The sequence below is a fragment of the Chinchilla lanigera genome, unplaced genomic scaffold, assembly GCF_000276665.1.
Source record: "Chinchilla lanigera isolate Chin_1 unplaced genomic scaffold, ChiLan1.0 scaffold00128, whole genome shotgun sequence".
NCBI lineage: Eukaryota > Metazoa > Chordata > Mammalia > Rodentia > Chinchillidae > Chinchilla > Chinchilla lanigera.
This window is the reverse complement of record NW_004955529.1, coordinates 1,205,654-1,228,045: the sequence shown is the minus strand read 5'-3', so window position 1 is coordinate 1,228,045 and position 22,392 is coordinate 1,205,654. Positions and strand designations below refer to the sequence as shown.

The following is a 22,392-nucleotide window of genomic DNA, read 5'->3' as shown; positions in this document are numbered from 1 at the left end:
TCGTTTAGTGAAGTAAACTACGGCTGCAGTAATAGAAAATGGCATTGAATCCAGCCCTTTCAGAATATCAAAGAGATTTGAGTGTAATTTCAAAATTAAAATTTAAAATTTAGTAAAGCCTTCCACACACAGAAAACTTCACAGTCATCTCCTAACTGGCAACTGTATCTTTTTGATTAGACATTCAGCTGCATTTCTCATTTTAATTGAAACACAAGGTAATTTACTTTTGCTTACAAATCTGAAATTTATTCATAGATATTTTATGTTCATAAATAGACAGGGCAACCAGACAAAAAATCCACAAAAGTCAGAATTGAGCAACAGCACACCATCAAACAGAAAGACTTAATAGATGTCTAAGAATGTTTCATCCAGCAACAAAATGTACATTTTCCTCAGCATCAAACAGAATTTTCCTAAAATAGATAGCATGATAGGCAAAGATCATGCTTAAATAAACATCAAAGAATTGAAAATCTCATGGGTACCATCATATCATAGTGTTGGGAAAGGGGAATAGTAGGTAGGAAAAGTAGGACAAGTCCTCAGTAAACCTTCTGGCAAATCCTGACTAGAAATAGTTAAACCCTCACTAAAGGAAGCAATTAGAGGGAAAGTTGGTAAGTCAAGCAGATAGGCCTAGCTAACTTTCCCCACCTTCAATAAAATGCAAAGGAGACAAGTGATGGCCACTTAAAAGACAACTCATATTTAGTATATTGAAATACATACATCCCTTAAACTTAATTGCTAGCTCAATACTGTATGTGAAATTTCTTGTAAAGAACCCCTAACTTCTAGAGACAGAATCTTGACAGGACAAGAGCAAATCAAGTGATAATCACTTAAGAATGTGCATGTAGATGAGGTACGGGGAGTTAGGTTTCTTGGGGCTAGGGATCCACCTACGATAGCCCAGGCCACCAATCAGGTTAGGGAAAATTCCAGGTAGAGAGGACATAAAGCAGCCAGGAACAAAAGGCCCACGGGTTTTCCATGTTCCTGGGACCCCTCTACCCTGACTTGTTAGGGTAGTTGTCTACCGTCCACTTTTCCCCACTTTCCAATGAGGTGTCCAATAAAATGTCTTCCATTCCTTAAAATTTGTGTCTTTAATTTGTAACTGATACTGTTTACAATCCTGTCGAGCACCTCAGACAGAGAGAACCATGGAGCTACAGCTGCAATGCACCCCCCTGGATGCAACAATTGTACGATAAAACTAGAAATGATGAACAGCTACCTGAAATTCATCACTATGTTTGACAAATACAGTCTTTAGTAATAAAAAATGCTTGGAAGAAAGACAGCTTATTAAACACGTTATGTTTGGAAAACTGGGTAACTCTTTGCAAAAGATTGAAAAGGGCTCCATATCTCTCACAATGTACTAAATTAAAATAAAAATGAATAAAAGATTTAAACATTAAAACAGAAACATTGAACCTACTGGAGGATAAAACATAAAACACTTGAAGTCTTGGGTGTAGGGAAGGATTTTCTACACAGTATTACAACTGCACAAGAAATAACAGCAAGAATCAATAAATGTGATTACATCAAATTGAAAAGCTTCTTTATAACAAAAGAATCAATTAGTGGACAAAGAGACAACCTACAAAATTCAAAAAAAAATCATCAATCATTCCACAGAGGAAATCTATACATTAATATATAAATTATATTAATGTACATTATATTTTTATATATTCTCATATATAGAATACATATTTAACTCAAAATAGACCACTGAAAATAAAGGAAACAGTCAAGAAATGGGTATATGATATTAACGGACACTTCCCAGAGCAACAATTCCAAATGGCCAACTAATATATGAGAAAAATATTTACCATTTCTGATCATTGAAGAAATGCAAATTAAAGCAATGGTAAAATTCCACCTTACACCAGAAAGAATGACAATCATCAAAAAATAAAAAAAATAACAAAAGCTGCCAAGCTTGTGGTGGAAAAAGAACTCTCCTACATTGCTTGTGAAAATATACACTATTAAAACTGTTATGGAAACCAGTATAGAGATTTTTCAAAGAACTAAAATTTAAAATTCTGTATAACACAGCTATCCTCCTGCTAGATACTTTCCCCAAAGAACTTAAGACTACATACTGCAGTGATACATGCATAACAACGTTTACAGCAGCTCAATTCATAACACCGAAGTCCTGGAAGAAGCCTGTATGCCATTTAACCTGATTGGACAATGAAAATGTACTACCTATATACAATGGAATATTACTTGGCTATAAAGGACAAATTTGCATCATTTGTAGGAAAATGGATGCACCTGGAAATATAATATTTAGTGAAATAAACCAGACACACCAGCTTAAATATCATATGGTATCCCTCATTTGAGTAAGGCAAAGTGGCAACAGAAAAATAAAAGATGTATAGGAAGAGGATGGATCTCTTGCAAATGGGAAAGGGGTCCAAGAGAACAAGGGTAAGGGGTGGTAGGAATACAAGGGGAATTAAGTACAATAAAGTTATGCCATATACAAGAAACTCGTAACCTCAATTTAATGTAGACATTATAGGCCATAAATATGTGCTAAGACTAATAATATTAACAAGAATGAAAATGGGAGAAGGGGCATTAAAGGAAGGTGTGAGAGGGAAGGGAAAAGGGAGGAGTTAAAAAAAGAACCTGTAGCATGTACATGCCCCTACTCTCCAAGATGACTGTAAACTTTATGTACTGCAAATGTGTACTAAAAAAAAGGATGAACCTCAATCCTTACCTTATAGCATATACAAAAATAAACTCAAAGTAGATCATATAAACATACATATGTCTGTGTGTCTGTACATACATGTGTCTATGTGGCATACGTGTACAAGTAAAGTATTAGAGGAAACTAGGAGTAAACCTTCACTGCTTTGAATTAATCATTTTCCCTATGTTACAGTAAAGGTGTAAGCAATAAAATAAAAGCATACATAAATTAACTTCCAAAAGTAAAAAATTTGTACTTCAAAGAACTCCTTCAAAAGAATAAACATGCAGCCGAAGCAAAGGAAGAACACACCTTCAAGCCGTGTATATGGTTACAGACTAAAAGGTTCCAACTGCAGAAGGTTCAATCCAATCTTACTTTAAATCTACAGATATTCATTTTACGATATACATGAAGAAATTCCAGGAACACATATGTTTCTGAAAGTATTGAGTTTATTTTAAAGCATCACATCATTTGATTATCAATAAACAAAGCCGTGTTTGCATTATATGTTGTTTTTTAGAGAGTACAGATTGGCAAATAAGAAATGGGATAACTAAAGAAAGAGGTGTGGTTTTTAGAAATAACTAGAATGGAACTAAAATAGAAAAAGGTTTTTTTTCTGAATTAAGTGATTTAGATGATGTTTACTGTCTACAAGTCTTTAATAATATTTTAAAAGTTGTCCTTTGTCACAGTTTATATCTGCAGTGTCCCTCAAAAGCTCATGTGTTGAAGGCTTGGTCCCTATGACAACAGTAGGTGGCGGTGTAGCCTTTTGAAAATGATTGGATGACAGGGGCTCAAAAGATTAACCTATATTAACTTACTGATGAATGCATGTTGGAATGGGTTTGAGGGGGGAGCTTTGCTGCAAAAGGGAGCTTTCTGTCTTTGATTCCCTGCCACCATCAGGTAAGCAGCTTTGTTCTATCATGCTCTCTCCACCATGTTAATGCTCTTTGCTGAATGGAATCTCTTCTTCTCTTAAACTGTTTCTCAGATATTTTTCAACAACAATGGAACACTGATTAACATATCCCTTTTACTTGATATTTGCAGTTTTTCATGGAATAGGGGCATAGAAAATATTATACCTGCTTGTATTAACTTACTCAAACAATTTATGACTAAAGTGAAACAAAAAGGTCCAGTGTCAAAAGACAGTGGCATTCATAGTCACAATCTGTCTTAAAAAGGGGAAATTCACTAAAATTTCTTTGAGCAAAAACCTGTGGAAAACAAATCTTGGGCAATAAATACTAATACACTTTTTTTTTTTTTTTTTGGTACCAGGAATCCAACTCACAACGTAGCAATTTCCAGGTAAGCACTGTGCCACTGAGCTATATGCCCAGCCCCAGCCAGTATGCTTTTTAATAATTAAAATCTAAGCTCTATTTAAAAGGATGCCTCTTTAAGCTTACTTGCTATACTAATTCCATGACAAAACATGCATATTTCACTGAAGTAAGCAACTCAAAAACATGACTTCATCATGAGAAAGCAGTTAAATAAAGAACTTGTCAACTGAATGCACCTACTGTTTTTATGGGGGCGGGTCATGTGATCTGATAATTTAATGTGGCATGAAAGTCTACACTTAGAATCCTTGAAAGATTGTGGATCAGTATATAGAAGTTTGTTCTACAGAAAAGTGGGAATGTTATCATTATTACATAAAATTACAGTGTTTCACACATCAGAACCATTACCTGCAAGTACTTTTTGCTCACAACTTCACTTCAAAAACATACACATTCTTACCCACCAAAACTAACGAAGCAATTTAGGAACAAGAGACAGACTCTCTCTCTCTCTCCATTTGTCACTGGTGAGCTGCAGATAGACTTAAGCTGCAACAGTATCAAAAAGGGTGTTCTCTTTGTAAAAATCAGTAAAGTATAAAAAATAGTATTATTGGCACATAATACTATCCCATATTTATTTAAAATTTTATAATAATCTCCTGTTATCCTCAACATAATTTTCATATTTTAATTATGCATTCATTTTATTGTACCTGAAAACACCACCTAATTATTTTAACTTTAAGCAATTTCTTTTGGAACCAAGATAATGTTGCTATTTGAAAAACTTATTTTATAAAAGCAATAGGGACTCATTTTTCAAGATGCTTAAGGCAGAATGCTTAAGGCACAATGCTTAAGGTTCATGCTTGCTGCTTTGCCTGGGCTTCTGCTTCCTGAAAACAAACAAACAAAAAACCAAGTTAAATATAAATATCCACAAAGCAGATATCTAGGTGTATTTTGCTTGGAGTACAAAAGAATAAATTACTAAAAATATTCAAAAGCATAGTACTTAAATCCAGAAAAGACTGCTTAAAGTTTTAATAGAAAACTTATAATAGAAACTACGGTCAGGAAACATATGACGGTTACTCCTGATGTCAACTTTACTGGATTAAGAAATGCCTAGTAGATTAGTAAAACAAACCCCTTTGTGTTTGTGGGTCTGTCATGAAGGCATGATCTTGGGTACTAATATGGTTCTAATCCAGTTTCTCTGTGGCACTGTCCCTTTGCTCTGCTTCTCTGCTCCCATAAACTCCCATGAGCTTCTCTTCTCTGCCACACCTTTCTGCCACAATATTTCTGCCTTGGAGACAGCTAACCATGGACTGATCCCTGAAACTATAAGCCAAGTTAAACCTATCTTCTTTTAAATTGTGGGTATCAGGTATTGTATCTCAGTGCCAAGAAAGTCAACACAAGACACATAATCAAAGACTGTCTAATCATTACTAATGGTTTGAAATTATTCCATAAATCCAAATGACTTAGAGTGTAAACTTGGTATTTTAAAATAATCAGCTAGTTTCTTTCTCAGGTGATGTTTTACAAAAGTTGAGCATTCATAGCTGGGTGTGGTGGTGCATGCCTCTAATCTCCGCACTTGGGAGGCTAAGGCAGGAGGATAGCTGGGTGTTTGAGGCCAGTCTGTGCTACAACATGAGTTCAAGACCAGCCTGAACTGCATAGTGAGACCCTGTCTCAAAAAGATAAAAAAAATTTGAAAGTTCATAAATATTACCTAATATTTATAGTTGCTTTAATTTTATTTAACAAAGGTTAAGTTATTTAGAGAATGTGCTATTCATTAAAATATTGTGGCTTTTATGCTTCATGATAGTAGGCAGGAAAAGAAATCAGGTTGTCTTTTTCCTTTGGACAGTGAGTAACCTAGCAAAGGATCTTGAACTACTTATGTGCTTTGGCTCCCAACATAACACTTTACACAAAATAATCTTCAAGGATAGTTTGTTGAATTAAAAATGTGTGGTAAAAGTGATTCTGGCAAAAGAAATACAAGACTTAAATTGTAGAAATCAAGTGTTCCAGATATTAACACTCTAAATACCAGTCAGTAATTGAGTTGTGACAATCTTAGGAAGAATGAAAAGCAGCTGGGTATTCTAAAGTGAGACTAAAATAGTAGGTCCAAAAGAAAGAGGAAGGGCAAAAAAAAAAAAAAAAAGACTGTATCTTCACAAAAAAATGAAAGAAAAAATGGGCAAGGAAACAAGAAAAGACACTATACTTCATTGTTCATATATCCTTAACAGAACAGATGAAACATGCTACTGATAACTTTCTAAAACACCTATAGGAAAGAAGGAAAACAAAGGAAGGGAGAACCCTGTAACTACTTGTTAGAGCTTTCTTGCTTATCTCTATCTTCCTGAGAAACCACTTTGAAGATACCACCATGTCTTACAACAGTCATTGATATTTTCCTACTAATCTGTCCATAATTGTGTAATGTTTGTATTGTTCCTATGCTATTTCGTAAATGGATGTAGGTTTATTACTATGTGTTCCCTACAACAACCACTGAGAATAGTCAATTAATATTCAGTTGGTCACTCATGTATAGCTCTATTTATTTTCTTTAGAAACGACTTTGAAGATACCAAAGTATAGTACAGCAACCATTGATAACAACCTACCACTTTTGTCTGTAACTCACTATTATTTGTCTATTTGTTTTCCTGAGAAACGATCTTGTAGATAACAATATGTCAAACAACAACCATTGATAACTTCCTACCACTTTGTCTGTAATTCGGTAAGCCCCCCATTACTATTTTATCCTTCTCGTACTCTTTAAAATAATTTTTAAAAAAGCAAAGAATGGAGAGAAGGAAGAGGGTTAAGAAGAGAGAAAGGGAGAACTTCTAAACTTTTTTGAAGTTTCTGACATAAATGTGGCTATGAAAATAAATTCATCTTGTACCTACACTGCATAATTTGTTTCATTTTATGCAACAGACCTAGACCTATGACAATTCCCGTACACAATAAAACACATTTTATGCTAAGACTCACAAAATGCTTAACCTATATAATTTTGGAAGCAGCTGTACAGTAACGTGAATAAGCATTAACACGAACTCTTTCTTCCTGAGCATACAATACCTGAGTAATCAGTATTTTGAAAGCAGCCTAGATCCCTAAGTCACATCCACTAGATTTTTACTAGAATTTATTACCAAGTACATAGCTTTCAGTTATCCTTCCTAACAAATTACTATTACAAACATACAAAACAATTCCTTGTAATTTTTTCTTTAGAATTCAACATATTTAAATAAATTATTTACTTTTCTAGCTGGTTTATTAATCAAATGTTTAAATAAATCTTAATGTTTGTTATGACTTGCAAATAAACAGTCACTATTTATAGAATCATGGGACATCTGATCAACGAGAGGATTCTTGAAACAACAGTATGAGGTACACTCTGCTCTACTCCTACTGTAAAAATCATTCTATAAATCCATTAGTTTTGAGTCAGGTAATTCTGGTTTCAAATTCTTGCTCAGCTACTAAACTATTACATATCCTTGGACAAATTACTTACATTATCTGAATATCAGTTTCCTCCTCTGTACAAAGGCATTAATGATACTCAGCTCATACAGATGATGTAAGGATAAAATGAGATGTACATAAGGTATGTACCTCAGTGCACTGGCCACTACATGTCTGTCTTAACCTTCTTCCTTCTCACCCATCCCCTTCTCTGTTTTTATCTAGTAAAGAAACAAAGCCTTGAGATTCAGTATGAATAAAATGAATTCGGTGGAAATAAAATTGCATTAAATCTCACAGAAGAAGCAGGCTTCTAGGGGAGCTAATGAGAACAATTCTCTCACCAACAACCCCTATTCTCTCAACATAGTATTGAACATGTGCTCTAAGGGAAGTCATTTTCCTCTTAGCATGAACATCACTAGGTTTGTTGTTTAGTAAAAATATCAATTATTTTATTTCATGTCTGAAAACTATTACCTCTACAGCAAGGAATGCCAGTGATAAATGTTTTTTCATTGCCAAAACAGAGTAGTTAATAATTTTATATACCTTTTTAATGCACTAAGTATACAACAGTATATAAAATTTATTTGACTTCTACAGAAAGTCAAATTCTTTGCTTTATGGAAATATTTACTACTAGACTACTAATATTTACTAATAGACTACTTTTAAACATCAAGCTCTCCAGTGAGTTGGATTTTACTAATTTTAAATGTAATGGCTATGCATTGTAATTAATAGGAAAATGAATTGGAGAACATGTTTATTGGCTATGGTTCCTTTCTGACTCCTTTTTTTGCACTTGAATTTTAAATATAATTAGAAAATTGTACTGTAGGAATAATTCTGTAATTCATTTTAATATCTTCGTTCACAAACTACACTAGATCCTCTTATCCACAGGGTAATTTCCTAGTGAATGCCTGGAACTACAGATAGTACAACACCCTATATAAAGATTAACAGCAATAACTAGTGATCAAACAATTATAACAGCATAGTAACAAAATTCTGTGAATGTAATCCCTCTCTTTCTACTGCCATGATTAAATTAGTACATCCAGAATAGATAAGCTGGACAAAAGAATGATTCATGTCCTGGATAGGATGGTGGAAGATGGTGAGATAATTTATCACACTACTCAAAATGGCAATTTAAAACATTATTTATTTCTGAAATTTTACAGTAACATTTTCAGAGCATAGCTGAGTATGGATGACTGAAACTATGAAATAAGACCTTTAAAAGGGGGGCTTTGGGATACTGTATCATCCTATGCTATTATCAACTCATTGAGCGGATAAACTACTTTTTTTGAACATATTGTTGGTCATTTAATTTTTTTCAAAGTGCACAATATACATAATACTTCCATTTATATTTTTGTCTGCTGGGTTCATTTAGTTGATAATTTCATTTAGTTGACATTCCTGTTAAAGACTTAACTTTAACTTATTTATAATTTAAGATTATAAATTACATTTTATTCATGTTTTTATCTATTATACTTTTTTCATGTATAGGATACATTAATTAAAATATAATACCCAGGCTGGGGATTTAGCTCAGCGGCAAAAGCGCCTGCCTGGAAAGCACAAGGTCGTGAGTTCAGTTCCCGGTACCAGAGAAAAACAAAAAGAAAAAAAAAATAAAAATAAAAAAAATAAAATAAAATATAATACCCAACATGAAATTAGTGAGTACAGAAGTATAAATATTTTTGAAGTTCTTGGTATGTAATTCCCCTTCTTTCAAAATGGAGCACTAATTTAAACTACCCCCAGTACTGTGTTCGTGCATGTTTCAACATATTCTTCTCAACATGAAGCGTTATTTTGTTTCATTTTTGTTAATTTATAGAGAAAACGGTATTTCATTTTACCACATTTCTCTTAGCATCAATGTACTTTTCCCATGTGGATTACATAGCTGCATTTCTTATTTGATGTACTTTATTCAGCTAGTTGTTTTTGTCAGTTCACTGTCCCATTAAAGGGGGAAAACTGAAAATTGAGCTAAACAATAATAATATCTGACATCAAATTTGTTACTTTTAGTCTTGGAAACACCATATTAAACATTAACATTCAAAATCTCCTTATTATCAACCCATCCTTCAAGTCCATTTTCATATCCAGACCTGCCTGCTTAGCTGGACCCATCAGCTCCCCTTTATCCAATCCTTCATGATGTCCACTACTCTTTTAGATTAAATCACATCTTAAAATACTGAGATAATCATATCATTATTTTTCCCTATTTCCCATCATGGCTTTTGCATGTCTGTAGGATAAAGTTAAAAATATCTAGCACAGCAATCATAATCTTTTCCAGCCTCTTCTATTGCTTCACCTCCTCTATTAATGTTTCCTGTTTTGAAGTCACATTGTGTTACACTCTTCTCCCATCATGCAGAGCTACATGCCATGCAGTGGTTTCTCTTGCTGTCTCTGTGAAACATGCCTTAGCCTCACTTCATTATTTAGGAATCTCCAACAGCTCAAATGCCACTCATCTGTGAAAGTTTTCACTGTCTCCATAGTAGGAATTTATGATTAGTTCTCCTGAGCTCCTACAGATCTTTATTTACACTATGTTATAAAATTTACTATAATATGTCTTAAATTAGCATTATTTATAGCTGTATTTGTTAAATAATTAGTTGTGTGCACATATTCATGAGGTTATAAACACTTACAATGTAAGGAATATGCTTCAAACTGTGTATTTACCCCACCACTAACGTTAAAGCTTGACACTCAATAAATTGCTGCTGAATGAAGAATCCCAATTTTAACTGAAAAGAAGGGAGTCATCAGCCACAGAAAACAGATTACACAGATTATTTCTTTCACACTTTCTCTAATCTCCACTAAACACAATAACTTAATTTCTGTCTTATTATCTTATTTAAATAAAGGTGCTTTACTTAAATGTTCTTGTAACTCAAATTATGCAAAACCTAAAATACACCACTTTATCCTTGGGAAAAGAAAGTTTGTCAAGGAAACAACTTCACAATGACACAAACACAATGTTAGCACATGGCATCTAGTAAAATCACAGGGTCTTAAAAGAGGAGGTAAAGTTTGAATAATCTATTTAACATGAAAGCAGATGCTAAGAGTTTATAGCAGGGAACATACATCTTGATTAAGTTCTCTTGTGTGGAGAAAATCTGTTTTTTGTTTTGCTTTAGATTTTTGAGGCAGTGCCTTGCTATGTAGTCCAACCTGGCCTTGAACACACTATGTAGCCCACACTAGTCTTGAACTCATTGTAATCCTCCTGTCTCAGCTCCTGAGTGCTGGAATTTCAGTTGTGTGCCACCAGTCCCGGCCCAAGAATATATATTGTAAAATGTAAAGGCATACTTAAATATAGTTTTAAGACATTTCATTAGGAAATTTCATTTTTGTTTTCTTTTGTTTTCTGGTCTCCTCGGGGAACACCACCACTTGAAAATTGAATTTGTGTTGATCGCAAATATTCCCCAGATTTAGCTAGCAATTTAGTGACCAGTTTGTAACTCAAAATGCTCTTGGTTAACTTTAATGGATGAATCTATCATTTGCTCTCACACAAAGATAGTAAATGTTGCTAAGGAGATTACCATGATCTAAGATGCTTGTTGTCCATGTAGAACTGTGCATAACAGCTGTCTGCCCTCACAGCGATTAAGTGTATGCAGAACAGGACTTTCAGCTATGATGCACTGCCTTTGACTTAATCTGAATACTTAACAAAGGTAGAAATTTTACTGATTAAAAAACCCAGCATCAGTTGGTGGGAGTGTAGATTGGTGAAACCACTGTGGAAATCAGTGTGGAGATTCCTTACAAAACTAGGATAAGAAGTCCCACTTAACTCAGCTATTCCCCTTCTGGGTATTTTCTCAGAAGAATGAAAAACATCATGCCACAGCGATATATGTGCACCCATGTTTATAGCAGCACAATTTGTCATAGCTAAATCTTGGAAACAAACCAAACGCCCATCAACTGAGGAATGGATTAAAAAGATGTGGTATTTTTATACAATGGAGTATTACTCAGCTATAAAAACGATAAACTTGAGGCTTTTATAGGTAAATAGATACAACTAGAAACCATACTCATAAGTGAAATAAACCGGACCCACATGTGTGAACATCGTATTTGCTCCCAAGTGTAAGAACCTGACAGAGTACATAAAACCCAAAATGTACAATAGATATTATGAAAGTGAAAGGAATTGCTCAAAGGAAGGAACAACTGGGATGAGGGAAAGGAGAAAAAGAAAGAAAGAAGGAAGGGAAAAAATATATATATATGTACACAGAAGGATAGCTGGGTAACTGCACTGCTCATGTCTATTTGTTTATTGAAAGCAACCGTTAATGCTTATTTTTGGACCAATTTTGCATGCTTATATCTCATAATCTGAACAAATACTTTGAAGACAACAGTATGCAATATAACAACCATTAGTGAATTCCTACCATCCTGCCTAGTGAAACTCTGTATCATTTCCAATGTTTCTTTGGTTTTTATTATTTATTCTCTCTAATGGTTTGATCAATCTTGCATTCTTACATCTGGTAATCTGAGCAACTTCGTTGAAGATAACAATATGTAATATAACAACCACTGTTAATTCCTATCATTTTGTTCTGAAACCCTGTATCATTTTATTGCTTTTGCTTTGTTTTATTTTTGTCTATGTTGTTGGTATTTTGCTATTGTTTTATTTATTATTCTCTTTAAAATAAAATAACCAGCAGCAGTAAAATTATCTATAAAGAAAGGAAAAAGAATCGTACCTTTGAACCAGGTGGTGCCTTCAAGCCTAAAAAGGCATACACTGCATTATTTTCTCGGGCTTCAAAGAAGGCATCATAGTCCTTGATGAAAAGAAGGCAAAAGAGTTAGGAATGTGCAACCAACGAAGAACAAGATGATGGCTGACAGAATGAGTTGTCTCACTGAGGGCAGACAGGCTACCTTCAATAATCCTAGAATTGTGGAAGGAGTAGTCAAAAGACGAGGCCCCTGAATAGCATCTGATGTGGGTTAGCAGGCATGCTGTTCTGCTGTGAAATGGAAAAAAGTTTACTTCATATTACATAGCATTTACATCTGCTTGGAGCTTCCCCCCTACTCAAAGCTGCCAACCATTACCCGGTAAGAGACTGGTGATTTCTGGTGGTGAGTTGTTATTCCAGTTCCCCATATTTCCCTTTCATTATTTATTGAGATACAGATTTCCTCCTAGTCTACAGTAGGGCTGATATTAACTATATGTGACTAAGGCCAGAAGAATGGCGAGTCTGTGCCATGTTTTGAATAATAGAATGAGATATCTATTCATGAAATGTGATGAGAAGAGCAACCCTGAGGGGTTTCAACCTTGGGAATCCAAGAGAAGCCTTACACAGCTGAGTTTAGTTAGGCTTCCCCCTATCTTCCTCTAAAGCACCAAACCATCTAAAATCTAACAAGTACACTTACCTAAATTTGTCACATACAAGCAATCGTGAACAAAATAGGCTACACTACCACTGTATGCATCTGGACTTAATTTGTTTGATTTTAAAACAGACACAGAACACTGACATTTTGGCTGATTTGTTAAAGGTGAAAAATTTTGTGAACCGGGGCTTCTCTGGAAAATGTCTCCCCAACAGATTACCAATTATAGGGTTCTTTTTGAGCACTTTTTCTCTTCTTGGCACTCTGAGGATCTTGAAATAAAAAGTTTAGAACCTCACAAGCTGATGATGACCTCTAGAGGTTTGAATTTCACCCCCAGAAAATGTCAGAATGGTTACTTCCTTCACAATTAGTGTCTTGCAGCACAGAATTAAAAGAAAATTTGCTTTGTGGAGGACACTGTTAAGGGAATTTTAAAAATGAGTTACATGTTGGAACAAAGTATTTGCAAAACACATATATGGCAAAGAACTTGCACTCAGAATGAATAAATCTCATGAAACATAATAGGTGAAAAATAAACAGCTCAATTAAAAGTGACTGAGATAACTGACAAGACACTTAAACAGGTTGTGAGCATGGGAAATAATCATGAGCCAGCACTGCTATTCCCAATAAAAGCCTACAGTTATTATGCCTTCAAAAATAACTTGGGCTTTTACTCTGAAAGTGACTTCTACATGGCTTGTTAGAGTTGGTGAACAAATTCAGTGCAGGGCTCACCATATTTGAGTGTTTAATCAAGAGCAATTTGGAGAAGGGAATAATTAAGGCTCAGCTCTAGAGCAGCTACAGAACAACTATACTTCAAAGTTTCTGGGATCATTAACCATAGTGAGTGGGTGGGAGATGGGCACAAAGGACAATCATGGAGAGGCTGCAGCCTAGATACAGACTTCAGGGAAGTTGAAGCTCAAGCTGGAAAGGATACGGGGTTCCTGCCCTCTGAGATGAGAAGCCAGGCCAGTCATGTGTGGGTTTTGGAGGCGCCCGGGTCTAAAAGTGCTGACAGTAACTCTAGTAGACTGGCTGATGCCCCTTCTTCATTCCTCTGCTCACATCCAACGCAGACCTCAGTGGTTTGTTTGTCTTTCCTATCTGCCAACGTGAGCAGGAAGGTACCTTGGCGCCACAACATGGCCTATACAGAAAGATGGTCCTCTGGAACCAGAGTGGATACTTCACAACCCCACAGGACATAAAGCAAGGCACAGAAAACCGTGACTTGGCATGCCATTATTATTGAATTTTTTCTACTGTTAATGGTAATATAGTTCTGCATTTAATAGATATTCACTGTATGTCAATATAGTGAGTCCCCAACTTAGGAATATTTGAGATGTGAACTTTCAAAAATATGAACGGACCTCACATTACAATCATTCGTAGATGCAAACAAACTGCAGAAGTAGTACACGGGTCTGCTTGACACTGTCACAGTTGTGCTGCTAAGAGCTGACTGTACAGTGTGATAGTCACAGTAGCACAGTGCTCAATCAGAGCCCAGAATGTCTGGAAGTAAGTGGAAAAGCAGTAATGATGTAGAGGGAACTGCCAGAAAGCACAAAGCAAATCGTATATTTGTGTCAAAGGTATGTAAGACTCTGTCAGGTTTACAGATGAATCTGACTTAGAAACATTCTCTCGGAGTAGAACTCATTCATAAATGGAGGCTTTACTATATCTGGTTTGTCTTTGTTTTTATATTATAATTACAGATCTCTTTTCTATTCTAAAGGTAGTACAGTGATACATTTCATTGGTTCTTATGGTACGGCAGTATCCAGTTTGTCTTTGACCTTACTATTGTTGATAGTGTAAGGATGGCATCGTTCTTGCTATTAATTGGCTACTACTTTATGCCAATATTTGCTTTTTCTTTCTGTCATCAACACTACTGCTTCATTTCCAGTGTACTGGATGCTGGGTCAATCCCACTTTACCCTAGTGCTCCCAAATTAATGAAGGTGACGTATCTGAGTGAAAATTCCAAGTTCAACACAAGGACAGAATTTTAAAAGCTGTTAGAGAAAAGCAACAAATCACATATGAAGGTAAACCCATTGTAATCATGACAGACTTCCCAATGGAAACCTTAAAGGCCAGGTGGGCTTGGAGTGAAGGGTTTCAAGCCCTAAAAGACAAGAACCTTCCAACTCAGACTAACATATCTGGCAACACAATTTTTCAAAATTGATGGACAAAACAGGTCTTTCCATGTCAAAGAGCACCTTCAGAAATTCATGACCACTAATCCAAAAAATAGTCAGGGGTATCCTAGAAACAATCAAGGCAACAATGTTGACTATCTAAGGAATGACTACATCACGTATGGTGAGAAGAAAATGAATCCACAACAGAAATAATGCAATGACATGATTAAATCAACACCTTCCAGGAATAATTCTCAATATGAATGATCATAACTACCCAATCAAAAGAGAATATTCGCAAAATGTGTCAAAAAACAACACCCAATGGTATGTTTATACAAGAAATAACATTTAATCCAAAAAGGAATTCACAGACTGAAAAGCAAAAGGTGGGAAACAATATCCCATGTAATGGGAACCCCAAAACAAGGAGGAATAGTTACACTAGTTTCAAAGTACACTTCAAGCCAAAAATTATCAGAAAAGGTACTCTAGTCAGTATCTCTTGTCTAAGGGAACAATTCAACAGAAACAGGTAAATATTACACACATATATGCACCAAACACAGATAAACTCAACTTCATGAAATAAACTCCACTACTCATAAAAGATAAGATAAACATCACAATTATGGTGGGGGATACCCATATGCCAGTATGATAAAAATAGATCAACTAGACATAAATTCAAAAATATATCAGAGTTGAATCATAACATCAAACAAAAGGGCTTAATAGATTTCTGTAGTGTTCTACCCAATAACATATTTTTCTCAGCAGCACGTGGAACTTTCACCAAAACAGACCACACGATAGCCCATAAAGCATTCTTAAACAAGTACAAAAGAACTGAAAATCTCCCATGGATATTATTAGATCACAACACAATGAAACTAGAAATCCATGGCAAAGGAAACCACAGAAATTATGCAAATCCCTAGAGATTAAATTATACACTCTTGAACAATTGGTGGGTCACAAATTTCAGGGAATTAATTAGACTGCTCTTAGAATCAAATGATAATACAAATGCAGCATACCAGAATCTATGGGACACAAGAAAAGCTGTAATAAGAAAGTTCTGATGCAGACACTCATATCAGAAAAGCAGAGTGAGTCCAAACTAATAACCTAATGGTGCATAAACATTCTGTACAAAAACAGGAAGAATCCAAATCCAAACCAACTACAAGAAAGGAAATTATAAAGATCTGAGCAAAAGTCAATGATATTTAGATTTATAAACAAAGTATTAATGAATTGATAAGCTACTTTTTTCAAAGAATGAAGAAAATAAATGCTTAGACAATCTCACCAAAAATAGGAAAGAAAAGATCCTCATCAATGCAATTAGAAAAAAAAAGGGAAAATCACAATAGACATGGCCAAATTCCAGATTATTAGTAACTGTGTACAAACCTGCACTCCAATAAATTAGACAATCCAAAAACCTAGCTTCCTTGACAGATATGAATTACTAGAACATAACTGTGAAGATAAAAACTCTGAATAATCAGTAATAGGCAATGAAACTGGGACAGTAATGAAAGAACCTACCAATTAAGAAAAGTCTAGGGCCTCAGAGACTCACTACAGAAATCTATAAGAACTTTAGTAAAGATATAATGCCAGTCAGTTTCAAACTCTTTAATAAAATTAAAAGGGAAGGAGTACTTCAAACCTCATTTCTGGAAACTAAAATTACTTTGATTCTAACACTAAACTAGGACTCAGCTAAGAAAGAAAACAGACAATCTCTTTTTTTTTGAAAACAGACAATAAAAGGAGGCTTTTTTTTTTTTATTCAAACTGGATAAATAGACTTGTTTGCAACCATTCTTGTGAAAAACTTTAAAAAAAAATACGACCAACTTCTTTGCAAACAGCAGATACCTACCTCAACTATGATGGTCCAAAGCTTTAGTGGATAATGTACATGACTAGGTAGAAATAGGCAAGCTCACACTGGTAGATTGACTATCAAATTCTCAGTCAAAACCCCATTTGTGGCTTCTGCTTTTTGGTCGATTTCCGTTCCCACTTCATTTTCTACCATCTTGGGGACTTCCAGAGCAACTCCCCTGTCTACTCTGTCTACCTGGGTGACCACGAGATCGGCCACCTGAGTGGCCTGACCAGCCAGACCTGCCACTTGACCAGCCAGTCCTCTGTCTGGAATTAGAAGAGGTGTTTCCATCATAATATTCTTCAATTTCAGGTAATTTGGCTGGCACTGAGAGTATCCAGTCTGATCATGCCACTCTTTCTGTAACCTTTCTGACTCAGTTGTGAGAACATCAAAGCAAACACCCATGTTTCCTCTTTGGAGGCACATTTTGGGATGTGCCTCCAAATGCTTGTCTGTGCCCTCTAGTTTGAGATACTGCATTACTACTCAGCTTGTTTTTAAGTTCTTTCCAAGCACAACTGACCTTCTGTATTTCTCCTGGGCTCTCCAGGGTCATGGTCACAAACTCCTTATCAGAGGTGATCAAAGAACGTGGTTCAAAGCTCGATGTACCAAAAATGTGGTCTAATGCTGCAGCCAAGGCATCCAATGCCCCTTTCTCTTCTATCAGTCTCTGAGCTGATGTTCAGAAAAAATCAACAGCAGCATATGAAACAGAAGCCAGAGACCTGATCAGCCAATCTCTTTAATGAACAGAAGTGCAAAAATCCTTCATGACACACTAGAGCACAGAATGGAACAATTCATCAGAAAGATCATCCATCATGTCCACATAGGCTTCATCTCATGAATGCAAGGATGGTTGAAAATTAGCAAATCAATAAATGTAACATATCACATAAACAGAAGCAAGGACAGAAATCACATGACTGAGGCCTAGCCCCAGGCGCATGGGCACATGCACACCTTTGGCGGGCAGACTGACCAGAACCTTGACAACCGGGACAGGCTGGTCCCGGGCATGTGGGCACAGACAAGTCTTTGGCAGGCAGACCAAACAGAACCCACGAAGCCCAGGACAGCCGGACCCAGGCACACAGGATAATCAGCAAGACAAGCCACGTGGAAGTGTCTGAAGCAGCAATGAGGAGTCAGCAGTTGGGCTCTGGAGAGCTCCATCAACACAAGACCAGTCCCCACCCCACATCCAGAAGCCAAGATCAGCTCTATACCTGGCAAAATTCCCATGGCAACCTTGGTTGGAGTACACAGCACATTTCTGGGATCTGACATGGACACTATCACAGAACTGTAAACACCACAGGTATTTTACTACTTTTATTCTTCCTTGTTTGTCTGATTGGCTGTCCCTTATCTGTCTGGTTGGAAGTTGGAAGTTATCTTCTTTTATCATGTATTTTGTGACTATTTTTGTTTTTGGATTTTTTTCTCCTCTCTTTCTTGGGTCTAATTTTTTCTTTCTTTTCTATTTTCCTACTCTTTCTACCTTCTTTTTTTTCACTGTTTAGGTTTCTTATCTATCTGTTTCATTTTCTTCTGTTGATCTTCTTTCTGTCTTTCCTCAACTACTTTTCAAATTTAAACTTTCAAGCAATAAACATTGTCTCTTCCATTTCTGATTATTCCTATGCATTCTACTTTACTCTTTCCATCCTGTGTCCTCCAGTTTCCTAAAACTCAAGTAATCTTCCTTTGACCTCCAGCCTTGACTCTACTATATTTGATCTCATTCATCACTTTATGCTATACCCTACCCATCTTAAGCCCCCTATGCCCACAAAAGAGTAAAAGCACTCCACTAAGAGGAAAATCACTGCATACAAGTACATGGTATATGTTTGATTCTGTTATGTCACTTTTGAGTTTGCTTTTGTGGGAGGCGGTAGTAGGTTAATGATTACCACAGTTTGTCAGTAGTTAACCTGTACTTGAAACTATTGTTATTACTAACTGTACTACTTTAGCCAGGATGTCATACACGTTATTACCAGTTGTCCTCCTCTAGATTATAACACTGTGATCGTATGGGGTTGGAATCACCACCACAACCCAGTACCAAAGTATTGGTTGCTGAACCAAATAGTAACTTTACATTCTTTACAAACTGGGAAGGTATGTTCTTCCGATAGCTATACAAGACTACCTATGTCTAGAGGACATCCCTAAAGACCAGACATCGCCTCAGGAAGCCTCAATACTAATGATAAAGTTATCATAAGAAATTGGCAATCATCAACATAGAAAACAAAATAAAATAAAAAAGAGAAAACACAGAATCATGAAACACGGCAACAAAATGCAACCCCATCAGAATCGTGGCAGACTTCTCAACACCAATGCTCAGATCAAGAAGAGTTTGAAGTGAAGTATTTCAAAACCTGAAAAGATAGGTATTTCTAACCAACACTGATGTATCCTGCAAAACTATCTTTTAAAATTAATGGAGAAACAAGATAATTCTATGACAAACCACAACTGAAAAAATTCATGACCATCAAACCAAACCCACACAGAGTACTGAAAGATATTCTAGAAAGAGATTAAAATGACCACAATTCCAAGGACAACAGAAAGAAAAAGCAAGGCAGGCAAGCAATCCAACAGGGGGAAAGCAGGGAACCAACAACTGGAAAATATCATGACAAAGATAAGCCAATGCATATATTATAATCATCAATGTAAATGCTCTCAATTCAGCAATCTAAAGAAAGAGACTGGGAGACTGGATCAAGAAACAAGATCCAACAATATAGTGTATAAAAGAAACACATTTAACTCAAAAATAAATTCATAGACTGAAAATCAAACGATAGAAAACAATCTTCCATGCAATAGGAATACTGAAAAAACAGAGATGGCTATTCTGTTTGCAGACGATGTGAACTTCAAGCCAAGAATAATGAAAAAGGATAAAGAAGGTCACTACACACATGTTAAGGGAAACCTTTGAGAAGAAGAGATAATGATCATAAATATGTATGCACCAAATATGGTAACACCCAACTATATACAACCATTATTATTAGGCATGAAAAATCAAATAAGCAATACAACAATTGCAAGGGGAGACCTCAATAGCTCATTATCACATAGGGATAGATTAACTAGACAAAAACTCAGCAAAGAAATATCAGAATTGAACCAAACCTGTGAACAAATGGACTTAGTAGATGTTTTCAGAATGTACCACCCAACATTATCAAAATACACATTCTTCTCAGCTGCACATAGGACGATCTCTGAAATAGACCATATACTAGCCAACAGAACATGCTTAAGTAAATGCAAAAGAATTGAAATTATCCCATGCATATTATCGGTTTTTTTTTTCCAATACTGGGAATCGAACTCACGACCTCACACTTGCCAGGCAAGAGCTGTGCCACTGAGCTAAATCCCCAGCCCCCCATGCATATTATCTAGCCATAGTGCAATAAAATTGGAAATTGATGGCTGAAAAACCAGAAAAAAATTCCATAAACACATGGAAATTAAATAACACCCTCTTAAACAATCAATGGGTCACAGATGAAATTGAAGAAGAAACTGAACAATATCTACACCTAAACGAGAAAGTAGGTACAACATACTGCAACTTATGAGATGCAATAAAAGCAGTCCAAAGAGGGAAATTTATAGCAGTGAATTTTCACATCAGGAAAGCAGAACCAACAAATAAACAGTGTAATGTTGTGCCTCAAGCTTGTAGAAAAAGAAGAGCAAGACAAGTCCAAAGCCCATATGAGGGAGAAAATTATGAAGACCAGAGCAAAAATTAATGCATTCGAGACTAAAAAATAATGCAAAGAATGAATGAATCAAAGAGTTTGTTCTTTAAAATAATAAATACAATTGCTAAATCCTTAGTGAACCTTACCAAAAAAAGGAAGAAAAGATGCAAATTGATGCACTGAGAAATGAAAAGGATGAAATCACTATGGTGATTTCATGTGGAAATTCAGAAGATGATCCATAACTACTTTGAAAATCTTTACTTTCATAGGATGGAAAACATAAAAGAAATGGACAGACTCTTACATAAGTATGAATTACCAAAGCTGAATCAAGAAGATATAAAAATTCTGAATAACCATATATCAGTTGATGAGATTGAAAATGTAATTAAAACTTACCAGCAATGAAAAGTCAATGTCCTGATGGATTCCCTGCAGAATTCAATAATAAGAAATTTAGAGAAGATTTAATGCCACTACGCCTCCAACTCTTTAATGAAATTGAAAGGGAACCAATACATCCTAACTCATTCCTGGAGGCAAATTTTACCCAGATTAAAAAGCAGAGACAGTTCCAACAAAAAATAGAATTACAGGACAATCACCCTAAAAAACATAGATGCAAAATTCCTCAGTAAGATACTAGCAAACAGAATGGAGCAAATCATCGAGAAAATTATATACCATGACCAAGTGGAATTCATTCCAGGAATGCAAATCAATAAATGTAATACATCATATCAACAGAGCCAAAGACAAAAATCACATGATCATCTCAGTAGATGCAGAGAAAGCTTTTGACAAAGTTCAACACTCATTCATGAAAAAAAAAAACCCTACAGAAAATCAGAATATATGGTCTTTATCTCAACCTGATAAAAACCACCTCTGACAAACTAATAGCTAACATCACACTAAATGGTCAAAAACTGAAAGCTTTCATTCTAAAATCAGGAACAAGACAAGGATATCCACTATCTCCACTCCTATTCAATATAGTTCTGAAAACATTAGCCACATCAATTAGACAAGAGAGAAAAATAAAAGGAATGAGGATAGTTAAATTATTTGCAGATTACATGATACTCTACAAATAAGTTACAAACCAAAAGATTTCTAGATTTAATAACCAAATTCAGTTATGCAGCTGGATAAAATGTCAACACTCAAAAATGAATAGCATTCCTGTACACAAATAACAAACTCACTGAGACAGAAATTAGGAAAACCACATCGTTCACAGTAACATTGGAAAAAATGAAATACTTAGGAATCGATCTAACAAGGAAAGTAAAAGATCTATACTTTTAAAATTACACTACTCTGAAAAAGGAGAATGAAGAGGCTATCATAAATTAGAAAGATACCCCTTGCTCATGGATAGGAAGAACGAACATAGTGAAAATGGTCATACTCCCACAATTGTTACACACATTTGATGCAGTCCCTATCAATACCATTAGCATACCTCACAGAACTACAGAAAATATTCCTAAAATTCATTTGGAACCAG

The 22,392-nt window shown here is 35.4% G+C and overlaps 1 protein-coding gene across 1 annotated transcript in view; it reads right to left on the bottom strand.

Moving 5' to 3' along the window:
• Positions 1–4,823: 4,823 nt before the first annotated feature.
• The window catches only part of Sh3bgrl (SH3 domain binding glutamate-rich protein like), a 63,519-nt gene continuing 45,950 nt past the window's right edge, over positions 4,824–22,392 (bottom strand). Inside the window, exons 3-4 of the mRNA XM_005410074.2 lie at positions 12,393–12,473; positions 4,824–4,952 (exon numbers count right to left, since the gene is read on the bottom strand). Coding sequence (XP_005410131.1) covers positions 4,920–4,952; positions 12,393–12,473 — 114 coding nt within the window. The 3' untranslated portion in view covers positions 4,824–4,919. The remainder of the gene's footprint in view (positions 4,953–12,392; positions 12,474–22,392) is intronic.